The 17646-nt window shown below is 24.0% G+C and overlaps 1 protein-coding gene across 2 annotated transcripts; it reads right to left on the reverse strand.

The window, feature by feature from the left end:
- Window positions 1–7830: 7830 nt before the first annotated feature.
- LOC109609536 (SKI family transcriptional corepressor 1 homolog-B) lies at window positions 7831–16281 on the reverse strand. Of its 2 annotated transcripts, none has more exons than XM_049962014.1 (5): window positions 16232–16281; window positions 12131–12233; window positions 11914–12055; window positions 11003–11853; window positions 7831–7889 (listed from the first exon to the last, which is right to left on the reverse strand). In XM_049962014.1, the coding sequence occupies exons 2-5, from the start codon at window positions 12206–12208 to the stop codon at window positions 7866–7868; spliced, it is 1095 nt and encodes a 364-aa protein (XP_049817971.1). In that variant the 5' UTR covers window positions 12209–12233; window positions 16232–16281; the 3' UTR covers window positions 7831–7865. The 2 variants fall into 2 exon arrangements, with proteins under 2 accessions (XP_049817971.1, XP_019881762.1); XM_020026203.2 differs by having other exon boundaries at window positions 11914–12061.
- Between the last annotated feature and the right edge of the window lie 1365 nt (window positions 16282–17646).

The following is a 17646-nucleotide window of genomic DNA, read 5'->3' on the forward strand; positions in this document are numbered from 1 at the left end:
AATTTTTGAGAGTATAATTATAAATGAATATGAGTACTAGAAAATTAAATTAATCAACTTTCATTGTGCTGCTCCCAATATGTGTAATCTAGGTTGCATATAGTGATGGATCAAAACTTAAAAGCTCCAAGAATTCTTTGCGAAAGTAAAATATTATTTGGCGTATTTAATTAATAATTAATCCCATATATTCGTTGGAATATCAATTAGTAACCATAAATAAAAAATAAAGAATTAAGAGACCTGTAGACAAAAGTTTTATCAAAGAAAATTTTTGCTCATTTACTAAATGGTTTTTCAAATAAATAATAAATAACTTTAATTACAGATATTTTTAAATACTGACCGTGGCTGTCATCTTAAGTTACTGATACATTATTGTCACTTTTAAATCCACAAAAATAAAAACTTCATTACTTACAGCATCTTCTCCAAATGCATTGAGAGTAGGACGAACCACTGCTGTTGTTTAACTACTATTTGAAGTCATAAGCAAATTGCATAAATTGAAGCACTTCACACACCATTTTTAAATAAAACAAAAACGTTTTAATTACAGTGTAGGAAAAAAATAATAATATACTTAGAATAAGCTTTCAAATGAGATATACAGTTTATAACAAATTAATTATTATTTTTTCCGGTACCTAATGTACAATTTTTACAATTAATACAAGTTTTATTATATAATATAATTATAATATACAATATTTTAGTTATATATATTTTGACAAGTTTCCAAATTTCTTTTGCCAAAATTAACTAATCAGTTCCACAATTTTATGTATCAGTTGGATGTTTTCTGCAACATTTAGCTTTTTCAAAGACCTGAAAACATTTGAAAAGCTTTAAAAAGTTAACACTATTACAAACTGATAACATAATTAACTTATTAAAAGTAATCAGAACAAAAGACATTTTTGGTGTGGTGAATCAGCTACGTTGAATTACAAAGATTATTTTGAACCATATTATGTTTAAAGACCTCATAAAGAGCCATATTGTTCTATTAATTTCAAGCTTGAATAATATCTACTTTAATTTTGTAGGGTGGGTAAAGGTCAGCGAGTGACATTTTCTAAATGTTTCAGACAACCCCATTTACACTACTTATTAAGTTAATACCTATGTAAATCAGTAAATAAAAATTATAGTACACATTTTTTACTGTTTTAGGATAAACATTTTCATTGTTGCTGTTAAATATGTTGTTTTAATTCATATTACCAGCTTTTGCATATAGATTAACTACTGTTGAAATGCTGAATCAAAGGGGAAGGGTAAAAAATCCTCACCTATTCACATATGATGTATTTCGTTCATATATTATTTACGTTAATCGATTTTACATGCTTTGTTGTATCACGTAGTCATATAATTAAAATGTTTTTTAAAATAAAGCAGATTTAATCTATATATGCATACGGGGCACTAAAAAAAATCTATAATTTCTATTTTATATTACGACGTTATTTCACATTCTTTTGTAAAATAAAACTGTTTTAACAAAATATAAATTTCTATTTTATATTATGACGTTATTTCACACTTCTTTTGTAAAATAAAACTGCTTTAACAAAATATAAATAAAACAGAATTTTGAACTTTGAAATATTAATTTTTTTAAATAAATTAAGCATGTAAATCGGTCGGTTGATAAACCTTTATATTGTGCACTTTAGTTGAGTGTATAGAGTTGAAATTTTAATTAAGCTTTGTCGAGATATGTATTCAATAATACCATTATGTAATTTTTTTTACATATTTCAGATGTCGTGCCTGATAACCTGCGGTGTTGGTAATACAATTTATAAACTTTAAAGATTGTACAGCTCGACAATCACGAAATGTGAGCATTTTGTTGATTAATTTTTAATATTCACATTAGCTCGAATATCGGTTAAAGTTTTACATACACATACATAACTGGAATTATTTACACATTGACACCAATTTTAAATGAGTCAATTTAAAATTGTCATTTATACAGTAGAAGAACACTAAAATGTTCTATTACTGTATATTACATGAACCAAAATAAATAGAAAAGTCTTCATAAACATCAAGATTTTTTTATTTATTTTTGTCCAGATTATCCCACTTTTAATATTTTTTCCATTTTTCTTAACACCCTATAAATTTGTAAGTGGTAGTTATGGTGGAAGGCAAAAATAAGTAAAATATATAAGACAGTTTATAAGAAAAACAACATAAAAGTTTAAAATATTTAATTTTTAGTCATTTTTTGCGACACATCTAACCAATCAATCAATAATTTTTATAATAAAAGATTTAATAATTTTAAGAAGTCAATTAATTACATAAAGTTTGATAATCAGGCTTTTACTCTTTATTCATACTTTTTATAATCAAAAGTTTCACATAATTTACAAGGATTAATCACTTGTTTGAAAAAATCTCTATTAATATTCATTTTTTGTATAAGAAATGCTTATACCAATCGAAAAGTTGTCTAAAATTAATTTTAATTATGCTAAACATACATGGGGTTCCATAGAAAATGACAAAGTTATTGATGTTTTAAGATACACAAAATTAAATGTAAATAATGAACACCCTGTATAAAATTTGGGAGTACTAATAATGATTTATCATAGGATAGTCTTTGGTTTACGTGTATGCCAAAAATCAACAATCTAACATCAAAATTTGTGGCTTTTTACATTTTAATTAGACTAATCTGTCAAAATTAAAAAAAAATAACTCAAAAACTATTGGAATTAGGTGTAGGACATGGTATAGCCATTTTATTTGCAATAACATGTAAAATTTGAAAATAAGAAAATTAATGTTACTTCCGGTGAAACCGGAAATGAAATTTTATTCAAAATTATAAAGAAAGGGAGTTGAAGTCTCATTATAATTGCTATAAAAATTTCAAATTAATTCCTTTTTCCGTTCTCCATAAACTTCTAATGGATAAACTGGGTGAATCACCCTGTATATTAGTAGTATATTATTAACAAAGTAGTAATCAAATATAGTAGTTAAAAGTTTAAATAAATATAGAATCCTTGAATAGTTTTTTAGTTCATCAAAGAAACAATTGTATTTTTATAATTTAATTTAATAATAATAATAATTTTCATAGGCTTATAATTTTTATAATTATGAGCAATATTTAAATATGTGATGAAATAAAAATAACTAATTGTACTTGTAGTTAAATTTTTGTAAATACAAGATTAGACATAATAAACGTTTAATTGAATCTGTGAAATATAATATGCCCAGTTGAAAGAAGGAATGGAATAAAGTGGATATAAAGAAAGCAAGAGCAGGAAAGCTGAAGTCGTTTTTACGGTTATTGAGCAAAATAATAAAAGCTAACAAGATAAAAATGTGAAGGTGTAACTATAAAAAGCGGAGCTTTAGAGAAAAGTTGGTAAATTTCCATATTATGAAATCTCCTGTCATTATTTTTAGAGGCAACGAGGCAAGACAAACATTTTAGTTGTTTCCAAATGACCCTGTTATCTTGTAACTGTACGTGTCCTGTTTGCAATATAAAAAAAGCAATCATGTACAAAATCAGAGCTGGTATCGACTGTTTGTATGTTTCCGCTGGGACGCATTTATACGCTTGTTGCCAACTCCCTCAAGAATAAGAACTCATTTAACTTAGAATGTGTATTTATTGCATGACTGTCACAACTAATCGTCTATTATACAAACCTTATTGACGTACTCTCACATAAATTCACACAGATAAATCAAGATTATGGCCACTTACTGTTATAATATATCAAAACCATTTCAACGCCTAGTTTTACCTTTTTTCCATCATAAAATTGATATCCAGCACCCCAAATAATACGTATCATTCTCTTACTTTTTTTATTAATTGCATTACTAAATTGCCACCCATTAAAATATAAAATGTTACATACTATACAGTAAAATAATAAATATCACATGATAATATGAAGTAGTAAAATGCCTGAACATGAGTTATCTATTGTATTCCTAACGTAAACACTTAATTTGTAATGTAATTTTAGACGTCTAAAGGAGTTAATTTATTAATTGCGCTTAAATATTGACCTTTGAATGAAATGTATTTAACAAAGAGAGGGAGATAGTGTTTTTTTCTTGAATTTAATTTATCCTCCACACTCCCCAGTTGCTACGCTTCTATACGATGCTAAACTGAATATATAAAGAAATATGCAAACATCCAGGCACAATACAATTCTTACAAGTAAATTAAAAGCTATTATAATGAATACGATATCACAATGAGATTTAACGTTTGTATAACTTAACAATGGATTAATTACTGTCTTTCTATAGCAGTTTGCATTATTAAGTATTTGATCTGAATACTGTACAATGGTAGTATTGAATTTACTGAGTTTAGACTGTTGCCTCAGGCAAAAAAAGTGATAAAAGAATTTGACAAAGCCATTTTCCAACTTACGTAATCCCCGTTTATGAAATTTACTTTTGACGTTACTAAACAATTAACAATCGTCCGGGACTAGTTTGAGTTTTTAATTTGATTGGTGAAATCCTCTTTGGTTGTTATACTGGTGTCGAATTAAAAGTAAAGGTTGTTTTAAATGTTTTAATTAATTTTACTTTTAATTCAATTAAATTATTAATGATGCAGATCCGTTATAAAAAAATGCTAAAACGTAATTATATTAATTACATTATATTGTATAATTTCTAATTCTAAATGTTATATTAATTAAAAGTATAATATATATATATATATATATATATATATATATATATATATATATATTAATATAAAATATATTATATCTATATTATTATTATAATGAAATCTTGTATTGTAAGTGTATTCTAAATGTTATATTAATTAAAAGTATAATATATATATATATATATATATATATATATATATATATATATATATATATATATATATATATATATATATATATATATATATATATATATATATATTAATATAAAATATATTATATCTATATTATTATTATAATGAAATCTTGTATTGTAAGTGCACATTTGATAATAAATATTTTATTGTGACTAAAGTATTAACTGTCAAAACTTTGTTTCTTTTTTGTTAATGTTTTAAAATTTCCAGAAAATTTCTTAAGGTTTTAGCAGAATCATTCTGTATATATTTAAAAAACTAGTCGCTCTGATTTTAATAATAACTGTGATTTCATTAATACATAAATGTTTTAGAAGAATGTTGTTTTATTTTTCTTAGATAGATAGGTAGTCAAAATTTCAAATTTAGTAACAATTAAACTTAAAATTAGCAGATAATTTGCAGAACGTTTCAGTAAAATTTCAAAATTTCAATAAAATGTATCATCAAGTGTTATTAATTGTAATTTCATTAATAAATAAATGTTTCAGAAGAAAATACTTAAATTTCTTGAACTTTTACTCCAAATATTGTTTTATTTTTCAGATGTCAGTCAGATGAATTTCAAATTTAGTAAAAATAAAACTTAAATTTAGCAGGTAATTTGTAAGATTTTTCAGTAAAGTTTAAAATTTTCAATAAAATGTATCACACAAAAATGCATTTTTATTTTGAGTTTAAATAATGTTTTATTTTATTATCTTACAATTCCAGTAATACATTGATAAAATAAAAATAATCTTGTATATATTTAAAGAGTTAATAACTGTAATTTTATTAATAAATAAATGTTTCAGGAGAAAATTCTTAAATTTCTTGAATTTTTACTCAAAATATTGTTTTATTTTTCTTTGATGTCTTAAAATTAGCAGGAAACTTGCAGTATTTTCAGTAAAATTACATATTCTTAATAAAGTATATTACACAAAAACGTATTTTTATTTTCAGTATAAATAATTTTTTACTTGTCATACAATTCCAATAATACATTAATAAAATTAATATATCAACTTAAAAATAATCTTGAATATACTTAAAGTGTTAATAATTGTAATTTCATTAATAAATAAATGTCTCAGGAGAAAATACTTAAATTTCTTGAATTTTTACTCAATATATTGTTTTGTTTTTCTTCGAAGTCAGAAGAATTTCAAATTTAACTTAAAATTACCAGGAAACTTGCAGGATTTTCAGTAATATTTCAAATTTTTAATAAAATGTATCACACAAAAATGCATTTTTATTTTCAGTTCAAATAATATGTTACTTTTTTATCATATAATTCCAGTAATACATTGATAAAATTAATATATAATCTTGTATATACTTATATAATTAGTAATTGTAATTTCATTAATAAATAAATGCTTCAGGAGAAAATACTTAAATTTCTTGAACTTTTACTCCAAATATTGTTTTATTTTTCAGATGTGAGTCAGATGAATTTCAAATTTAGTAACAATAAAACTTAAATTTAGCAGGTAATTTGTAGGATTTTTCAGTAAAGTTTAAAATTTTCAATAAAATGTATTACACACAAATGCATTTTTATTTTCAGTTAAAATAATCTTGTATATATTTAAACAGTTAGTAACTGTAATTTTATTAATAAATGTTTCAGGAAAAAACATTCAAATTTCTTGAATTTTTACTCAAAATGTTATTATTTTTCTTCAAAGTCAGATGAATTTCAAATTTAGTGACAATCAAACTTAAATTTAGCAGGATTTTTCTTACTTAATTATCATACAACTCCAGTAATACATTGACAAAAATTTAAAAATCATCTTATATAAGTTTAAAATGTTAGCAACTGAAATTTCAATAATAAATAAATGTTTCAGAAGACATAATATAAATTAGCACATAATTTCCAACATTTCTTTTAGCAAAGCTGTAAATTTTTAACAAAATTTAAGACGAAAATAATTTAACTGTCAATTTTATTGATTTTTCCCTTAATTACCACTTCAGTAATCCACTATTAAATTAATATCACCTTCAAAATCCCTCTGTATACTTAGTGTCATAGTGATAAATAAAATTAGTGTCGAATTTCAATGAAATACTTCTGATGATTTCAATTACAAGAACAATTTAAAAAAGTCTCGGTATAAAAGTAATAATAGCTTAGACAGGGGCGCCTCTATACAAGCTTGGTAAGCTTTGGAGCGTCACACAATATTCCCAAAGGTATTACAGTTACAGTCATCGGGGATTAGGAATATTGTATTATGGCAACTAAACAGCAACCAATCAGGGTTGGTAGGTTATCCAAAGAGGGCCTTTTAGTTGTACATAGATTTGGAGCTTAATACCATTCACATATGCAGCTAATTAATAAAACTTTATCTATATAATCACTTGTATTCACAGTTTAACGGTAATTAACCAGTTTTTTAATTGGTACTAAATTTTAAGAAAACTGTTAACTGTGTTAAGTTAATTTATCCGGATACTTTCATAAAAACAACAGATAATTATCCAGTTCCACCTAAAAACGTTTTGTGTAACAGAACAAATATTGAACACCCCACCCTTGTAGGGTCAACCCTGCACTTACATCTTATAAGTTCTTTTTAATTAACTAAACTGAAGTAATGCGTCCTTAGAGATGCTGAAAATACTTTATTTACTCTGAAGTTTTAATTGAACGAACTACATGCATATAAAGTTCCAACAGTTTTTAAACTTTAGGTGTCCATTGCATATAAATGACGTATTTTTTTCTTACAAACTGCTCAAGCATTTGATCATTTTTGTGGACTGAATAATTGTTAGTAAAGGAGCTGTAACTTACCTTCGCTTTTTTACTTCTTAACTAAGAGGAGGGAGAGGAAATAAAATAGCAGGTCTTCTATAATATAATTTATTACGATATAAACAAATTATTTAACGTATACTATCAATAAATAATAAATAAATATACTTTTAAGAACATTATTCGTTGTTACTATTTAATATAGTTGATTGCTTATATTGATGTCACTTTAAAGTCCTGCAACAAAAGAATAATAACGTAAAGAGCAATAATACTTTATTTTTATTTTTTATTAAATACAATTATCCACAGAAATGTGTTTCATATAATAATATAATTGTATTTACCTATATATAAATTGTTAAACAAATATTTGGAACTAAAATACTTACAGTAAGTAATTTTACTAAATAATTCAAATTTAATTTCTGAAAACACGCTGATGCGAAGTGTTTACCTTTAATCATTGTGAAAGGTTACTTTAGCCAGCGTTAAACATAAACACATGAGGTATTAGGTTACATTTGATTAAAAAGACTCACACATTAATCAAGCGATAGAGGGTGGTGACAATAGACATTTACCCCTATTCAATCTATATACACTCACCCTACAAGTGACATACTTTAACGATACTTCTGTCATAACACTTGCATTCTTTACCCTACTATTAATAGAGGATAAGAAGCTTGTGTTTATTAATATTTTCTTGCAGCCAGTATATTCATGAAGACATAATTAAATGGATTACTGAAAAGATGGATGTTATCCTTGCAATTTTTTACTATTAAATTTTATTTATGTAATTATGTGAACAAAATACATTTTTATTGTTATCGATAACCAGAAAATATTTAATTGTAAAAATTTGATTAATTAAATATAAAAAATATCACCATAAATATTTTAAAAAATTAAAAAACAATGATTTTTTTAACAATAATTTCTTGTATAGAGTAAGATATATAATAAATAACACCAATTAAGCACTTTAACATGTTAAAACTATATTTATGTTTTGTGTAATATTTAAAATCTGTAAACAAATAAATATTTTTTTATTTTAATATCAAAAAATTATTTCCTTTAGATAAAATATTTCTCAATGTTTTTTAATTAATTTCATTTACATAATTAATATATAACCATTTGTCATTAAAGTATTTCGAATATAGTTATTACCTTTAAAGTTATTAATTCTTTTGAGGTTATTTTTTATAAATAAAAGTCTCTATTATCTCAGTTTTGTGATTTTAATATTGGCTTTTTATGAGAAAAAAATATTATTTATTGTAACATTTTATTTTAGAATTCATTTATATTTAATTTTTGTGATGGAAATTTATTCATTAATACTAAAATATACTTCATTATATTGTACTTAGAACTAAAAATATTTACTAGAAAATTACAAAAAATTGACAAGATATATACCATGTAAGCATATTCCATTAAGATATTTTGAATATATTATTTTTCTTGAAGTTATTAGTTTTTGAGGTTATGTTCTGTAACCTCAAAGTTTTGCAAATTTAATATTGGATTTTCATGAAAAATTGACTTTACTTATTTTAACAATGATAAAAATCATTTACTAGTACTCAAAATATTTACTAAAAAACTAGAAAAAGTTACCAAGATGTAGATATTTCTTACATAATAAATATTTATTGTTTAAAACCTTTAAAAATGTAAACATACTCATATTTTGAATCTATTATCTTTGAAGTTATTAATTGTTGAGGTAATGTTTTGTCTATTAACTAAATGTCTTGCCAATTTAGTATTGGATTCTTCACGAGAAATTAACTATTACTTATTATATTTCATTTTATACATACTTAATACATAATATTAAATTATTAACTATTATTAATAATTATACTTTAGTTATTATTAAATTAATTTAATTTTTTTCCATTCCATTTATTCATTAAAACAAAAATATTCCTCATAATGTCGTACTACTATTTACTAAAAACTACAAGAAATTGACAAGATATAAATTTTTTCACATATTTTGATATTGATTATATAAAACTTAACACTATATACCAAGTAACCATATTCCATTAAGATATTTTGAATATATTATTGTTCTTGAAGTTATTAATTTTTGAGGTTATATTCTGTGTATTACCTCAAAATTTTGCTAGTTTAATATTGGATTTTTCATGACAAATTGACTATTACTTTTAACAATGATAAAAATCATTCATCCATTAAAATAAAAATATTCTCCAGAATATCGTGCATAGTACTCAAAATATTTACTAAAAAACTGAGAAAAATTGACAAGATGTAAATATTTATTGTTTAAAATCTGTAAAATGTAAACATATTTTATTATGATATTTTGAATATATTTTCTTTGAAGTTGTTAACTTTTGAGGTTATGTTTTATTATCAATGTTTTATGAATGTAATATTGGTTTCTTCACGAGAAATTAACTATTACTTAAGAATAGTAATTATTTAATTTAATTTAATTTATGAGCAGTTATATTTAATTTTTATGTTGGAAAAAAAAAATCATTTATTCATTGAAACAAAAATATTCTTCATGATATCATACTTAGTACTCAAAATATTTACAAAAAACTACAAAAAATTAACAAAATATACCATGTAACATATTCCATTAAAATATTTTAAATATATTATTGTTCTTGAAGTTATTAATATTTGAGATTATGTTCTCTCCATTACCTTAATGTTTAGTTAATTTAATTGGCTTTTTCATGAAAAATTGACTATTATAATACTTATTTTAATAATTATAAAAATCCATTAAAATAAAAATATTCTCCAGAATGTCGTACCTATTACTCAAAATATTTACTAAAAGACTAGAAATATTTGACAAGACATAGAAACTTTTTACATAATAAATATTTATTGTTTAAATCCTTTAATAATGTAAAAAATTTCATTATGATGTTTTGAATTTGAAGTTATTAATTTTTGAGGTTATGTTTTGTCTATCATCTCAATCTTTTGCCAATTTAGTTTTGGCTTATTTACGAGAAATGTACTATTACTTATTACATTTCTTTTTAGACATACTTTTTCTTAAAATTAAATTAATAATTATTAATAATTATAGTTAATTATTTTTTTAATGTATTTAATTTAATTTAATTTTATGAAAAGTAATATCTAATTTTAATGTTGGAAAAATAATCCAGTTTTTCCATCAAAATAAAAATATTCTCCATGATGTCGTACCTAGTACTCAAAACATTTATAAAGTAGATATTATCAGGGTAGGAAATGAAAAAAATAATAAAGCTTCTAATTCAACTAAAAAGTAGTCAGATTCATGCAACTTATCAACAAAATCCACATACCTTTTCCTCTTTGAGATCCCAGTGCAGGGGACTCGTGTTATCATCAGTAGTCTCGATGTCAACCTCGTCATCACTATCCTGATCCTGCTGTACGACACTCCTGTCTACGATCGGCTGTACCGGCTTGAAAGCCGACTGGTACGTCTTGTCGATCGAAAAGTAGTGATTCTCCTGCGGGAATATGATCGGCCCCCTCTTCAACCACGGAAACGTGGAGTATGGAGAGAACGCCAACGGCTTGTGATAGATAAAATCCATCGCGACCCTCGAAATGGGCAAGGCTATGTCCTGACAATTCGGGATCCTGGGCGACGGTATGATCGGCGGAGACTGGGACTCGATTTTGGTTTGTTTGGAGGCGCGAGGAAGGATGTTGTTGGTCAACAACCTCTTCCTGGTGCCACCGTTGAACATGGCCTTCACGTCTTCCCAGGCGTGGACGATCTCGTCGTGCGGACTGCCCGACAGCTTCATGTGCCTCCGCCAGGAGTTGAAATTGGCGGCGTCCGGTTGCACGTACTTGTCGTTGGGACTCAAGCGGTGCGAGTGAAATATGAACTTGTTTGGGGAGAAAAACAAACCACACACTGTACACTTTATGCATTTTGCCCTCGAGGAGTTGTATCTCGACGGCAGGAACGATCCGGAGCATCCCCAGGCGCATTCGTGGTGCACGGCGAAAGCGAAATCGTCCGGCAGACGTGGCGGGGCGTTGTCGCCGATGAAGCTTTTGCAGAGACGTTCCGCCTCCCTTCTCGTGATCATGCCGCATCTTCTGGACGAAACCGGCATTGCACCCGCCCGTCGCAATATCTCCAGCTGCACCGGCGTACACTGAACGCACGTTATTCCTGCAAGATTACAAGGACATTTTGGTGATTTCGAGTGACACCCGGTGTTCGCTGACTCACCAAGTGCAACCCTCCTGTTGTGTATTTCATTGTAGCTGTACTGTTTTAGAAGTGTGTTGGAAATTTGAGCCAGACATAATCTTTCCTGATTCTCGATTACCAGTGATACAATTGGCACCCCGTATAAAACGACTGTTCCTACCTGGAACTGGAGATTATTAGGTGAACATAGTTATCTGTATTGTTTAGGACGACAACTATTAGTTTCGTCACTAACCTGATTCATTTTTGGGGACAGATCCTTCTTAAGATCCAGCGACAAAGGTTCCGATATTTTTTGTTTAAGGTGATCCATACTGAGACAATAGCACCAGGACACACTGTTAGGAAATAAGGAGAATAAGTTGTTATCATTCAAAAATCATCTTTATATTTTTTAAAGAAACTTTATTAGTGATTTTGTTAGTTCCAACATCAAATCTGATTTTTTATTTCTACCTTAATAAGAAATATTTTAATTTTTCATGATGTTACAAATATACTTTATATACGAGCATACGAAATTATCAGGCTATACATATTTATAATGTATTTGAAAGGGAGGAGGATAATATTTAAGTTTTCACAATGAATTAGAAGATGAAATTTATCGTCGGACATTTCCATCACAAAAGAAGACGTTAATTCTAGAAAAAATAGTATACACAAAAATCAAATACCATTTAAAATGAATATATAATATATATTTTTTATAAATAAAATAATAAAATAATTAAAATAAATTAATTTATTCGACTTTTTAAATATTTTTTCAACTGTATTTTAAATAATGGTAAGAAACGAATATATAGATAACATAATAATATTTATTACTTAAAATGAATAATTTAAATATATAACATTTTTAAAAACAAAAAAAAAAAAATATTTTAATTTATATTTACGACACAAAATAAAATCTTTTTATTAGATAACAAAATACATATTAATTTCAAAAGATGTAACTGTAAATACTATATAAAATAATTTAATAATAATGAATCTTTCAAAGTAAATAATTTTTTTAATATTTTTCATATTACCTTTTTAAGACGGAATAGAGAAGGAAACCTTCAATTAAACATTTTTTTTTTAATTAATTTTGGACAAAAATTCAACAACTTCTATTTTATTATATATTTATTACAGTGTTCATTTAAATTATTAATTTTTAATACTACTTTTTAGACTTATGGAAGTGATACTTTCTTTCAACGATCAATTAAATATTTTTTAATTAATTTATGAATTTAAAATAATGCAAGAATTCAAATACTTTTTTAATATTTTGATTTAATTATCTATTAAAAATGATTTTTATGCTACAAAATAATATAAAATTTTCTAAAATTTATAATTAAATGTATTAATATAAAATTTTAATACATATTTTTTAATATTTTTAATGTAACAAGATAAATTATAAGTAGAAATTGCTAATATTGTGATTATAAATGATTTTGAAGAAAAAAAAACATTAAATTTCATAATTTAAAATGTTCTGAGTGAATCTAAAAAAGTATTATAATTTAAATTTGAAATATAGAACTTAATTATAATTAATACATTGATAATTAATACATTGATAATCTAAAAATATATTATTAAAAAATAAATAAAATATATAAACTAGCAATGTTTATCTTCTAAATTTTATACGTTGATTATTATTTGTAAAATGAAGATTTTAAATTTAGTCTTCTGTTTAAAATATTAATATAATACTTTTACACGGGTTTTTTTAAATTTTTAATGTAACAAAATAAACTATAGGTGAAAATTGATAATATTGTAATTATAATTGATTTTTTGAAAGTAAAATATTAAATTTCATAATTTAAAATGTTCTGGGTGAATCTAAAGAAAGTATAATATAAAAATATTAAAATTCACATAATTTTTAATTATTCTATAAATTTTTCTTAATGTAACTAAATTAGTTATAAAACAATTAGATTTTGAGTATTATAATTTAAATTTGAAATATAGAACTTAATTTAATTTATAAATAATACATTGATAATCTAAAAATATATTATTAAAAAATAAAATAAGTATATAAACTACCAAAGTTTATCTTCTAAATTTTATACGTTGATTATTATTTGTAAAATGAAGATATTAAATTTAGTCTTCAGTTTAAAATATTAATATAATACTTTTATAAATGTTTCTTAAAATTTTTAATGTAGCAAGATAAACTATAGGTGAAAATTGATAGTATTGTAGTTATAATTAATTTTTTGAAGGTAAAATATTAATATTTTATAATTTAAAATGTTCTGGGTGAATCTAAAGAAAGTATAATATAAAAATATTAAAATTCACATAATTTTTAATTATTCTCTAAATTTTTCTTAATGTAACTAAATTAGTTCATAAAACAATTAGATTTTGAGTAATATAATTTAAATTTGAAATATAGAACTTAATTTAATTTATAATTAATACATTGATAATCTAAAAATATATTATTAAAAAATAAAATAAGTATATAAACTACCAAAGTTTATCTTCTAAATTTTATACGTTGATTATTATTTGTAAAATGAAGATTTTAAATTTGGTCTCCTGTTTAAAATATTAATATAACACTTTTTACATGTTTTTTAAAATTTTTAATATAGCAAAATAAACTATAGGTGAAAATTGATAATATTGTAATTATAATTGATTTTTTGAAAGTAAAATATTAAATTTCATAATTTAAAATGTTCTGGGTGAATCTAAAGAAAGTATAATATAAAAATATTAAAATTCACATAATTTTTAATTATTCTCTAAATTTTTCTTAATGTAACTAAATTAAGTCATAAAACAATTAGATTTTGAGTATTATAATTTAAATTTGAAATATAGGACTTCATTTAATTTATAATTAATACATCGATAATCTAGAAATATATAACTAAAAAATAAATAAAAGTATATAAATTACCAAAGTTTATCTTCTAAATTTTATACGTTGATTATTATTTATAAAATGAAGATTTTAAATTTGGTCTTCTGTTTAAAATATTAATATAATACTTTATTATATGTTTTTTAAAATTTTTAATGTAGCAAGATAAACTATAGGTGAAAATTGATAATATTGTAGTTATAATTGATTTTTTGAAATTTAAAATGTTCTAGGTGAATCTAAAGAAAGTATAATACTTAATGCAACTAAATTAATTCATAAAACAATTAGATTTTGAGTATTATAATTTAAATTTGAAATATAGATAATTAATACATTGAAAATATAAAAATATATTATTAAAAAATAAAATAGCTATATAAATTACTACTACTATTGAAAATCTAAAAATATATTATTAAAAAATAAAATAACTATATAAACTACCAAAGTTTATCTTTTAATAATATATACGTTCATTATTATTTGTAAAATGAAGATTTTAAATTTAGTATATTAATTTTTAATATATATATTAATAAAAAATTCAGGAACTTGTTGTTAAACATTTAATTGATTATAAAAATAATGTAAGAATTCAAATATTTTTTTAATATTACGTATTTGAGTTAAAATATAAGTGAAAAATTAAATTATTTATTAAGAAATAGAAGTATAGAATAAAATTTTCTAATTTGATTTACAACCAAATTTCTAATAAAATATATTCTATATTTATTTTTAATTGTAACATATTAAACTATAAGTAAAAATTGCCCTCTAATTGTTCATTTCAAAGGAAATAAGAATATTTAATCTTCATAATATAAAATATTGTGACTAAAAAAAATATAATATAAAAATGTTAATATTCACATAATTTTAGATAAAACAGTTTATAGAATTACATTATATTATGTAATTAAAATATACAGCCTATTCTTTAACTAAATTTTCATCATTAAAGTTAATTCGATTACTATGAATACATTAAATAACTGATGTTAAACTATAACTTAATAATTGTTTGTGACAATTAGACAATTAGAAAATTCCTTAATATATTATCATTATAAAAATTAATTGTATATCACTTATACTGATTTTAAACTACAAATGAAAAATACAGATAATAAAAAATTGTAATAATTTAATTTAATAATAAACTCATTAAATTACTTTGTTCTTTATATTAGATTAAATAATAATTGCTGTTGAAGAAACTGAAAGTGGATATGTTTAGAAATTAATAAATCAAGTCACATTTTAATTAATTTAAAACAATATAATTTTTTTACAATTCCAGCACCACCTCAAAAAAAAATGCGCCTGTGCCAAAATAAAAACGTTGTTCCTATACAGCGCTTCGTAAGCTCAAAAAAAAAAATAAAAAATAAATAAATAAATAAATAAATAAACAAAAAAAACACCACCTACCTTATAAATGTTTTTTTTTTAGTTGTTGCGATGCAGCCAAACTGTTTAGAACGTCATACAAAACTCACATGTATCCACAGCACGTAAACACTGCGTTGTATTCCGTGCGAACCCTTGTTCAAGAATGATGTTATAGTTATTGTAAGGGTAAATCACCCTCGGTAAGCTCCGCCTAGCACATTGCGGACTGGGATGTGTTTACATTTAAACCCCTGCCTCCTTCCAATGAGAATGCTTTATTTAAACTATCAGATCACTGCATACACCAACCTTTAACAGTGGCCAATGGGAAGACGTCAGCATGCGCGGTTATGTCTTTCACAAATTACATCAAATCCACCTAGATGTTTTTGTATTATCTAGTTTATTGTTAAGCATTAACAATAATGGCTTTTTTAGGTGTACGTGTTTTGGCTACTTTTTTGAATTTATATGTTTTATTTGCTTACAGGAAATTTAGGGGTTGATCATCTGTTATATCCTTTATTATATTATTAAAAAAAAATATTAATTTGTTATTGAATACTTAAATTGTTACTTAATTATAACCCATACAATGCTGACAATTAATGAATTAACTGTGATGGTATTTTTAATACCAATAAAGCAGTAAAAATTGCTTGGTTTAATTTTATTTTGATGTTTTTTAGTTGAGCATTTTTAGAATATTTTTTGTCCCTATTTGTTTACACCAAATTTAGGGGTTGATCAGTTGTCTGCATTTTTGCCTTTGTTATACTTAAGTCACGTTAGATTAAATTACGTTAAGTTAGGTTAGGTTACTAACCTAACCTAACTTTAGTTAACTTTAGCTTAGGTTAACTTTTACATACATCTTACATTATTTATAGAGACTTTACGGTTTGAAATTATTAATTTACTATTGAATTATCAAATTGTCTCCTAATAATTATCCATACGACGTCAATATTCAATTAATTAAGACCCATTAGAGCTGGAAAAATTAGTTGGGCTTATTTTTAAAAACTAATTTAATTCAATTTGGTGTTGCGTTAATTTATTTCAATCTGGTAAATTATTATTCGTATCAATTAATTGCCGAAACACGGCAGGACCGATTGTATGTACGACAATAATTGTCACACTAGCTGTGAATCAATTTCGATTAGTGGTAAATACAGGGACAATCCTTTGACTGGGTCTTGCCGCGTTTAATTAATTAGTGTGTTGCCGATAAATAAGATTACACGGGGTTGGTGTGAAAGCGTTATTCAGTCGTGCGCAAACATTTTTGGAATCAGTAAATAAAAACATACCATATATTAATTGTCGAACAATTTAGAATTTAGTTTACAGCAATTCCGGCCAAATGATTTTATAGCTGTCCAGATTAATTTCAATAATGCCCCAAAATCGAATTATATATTTAAATCAAATTGGTGAAACATTAATTT

This window comes from Aethina tumida, chromosome 1 (assembly GCF_024364675.1).
Source record: "Aethina tumida isolate Nest 87 chromosome 1, icAetTumi1.1, whole genome shotgun sequence".
Taxonomy (NCBI): domain Eukaryota; kingdom Metazoa; phylum Arthropoda; class Insecta; order Coleoptera; family Nitidulidae; genus Aethina; species Aethina tumida.

Bases quoted from the DNA above. Each gene is read 5' to 3' on its own strand.
- LOC109609536 (XM_020026203.2), bottom strand. From the start codon at position 12,208: ATGGATCACCTTAAACAAAAAATATCGGAACCTTTGTCGCTGGATCTT. The intron at 12,062-12,130 runs GTTAGTGACGAA...AATAATCTCCAG, and splicing joins TGTCCCCAAAAATGAATCAG to TTCCAGGTAGGAACAGTCGT. The intron at 11,854-11,913 runs GTGAGTCAGCGA...GTAATCTTGCAG, and splicing joins CAACAGGAGGGTTGCACTTG to GAATAACGTGCGTTCAGTGT.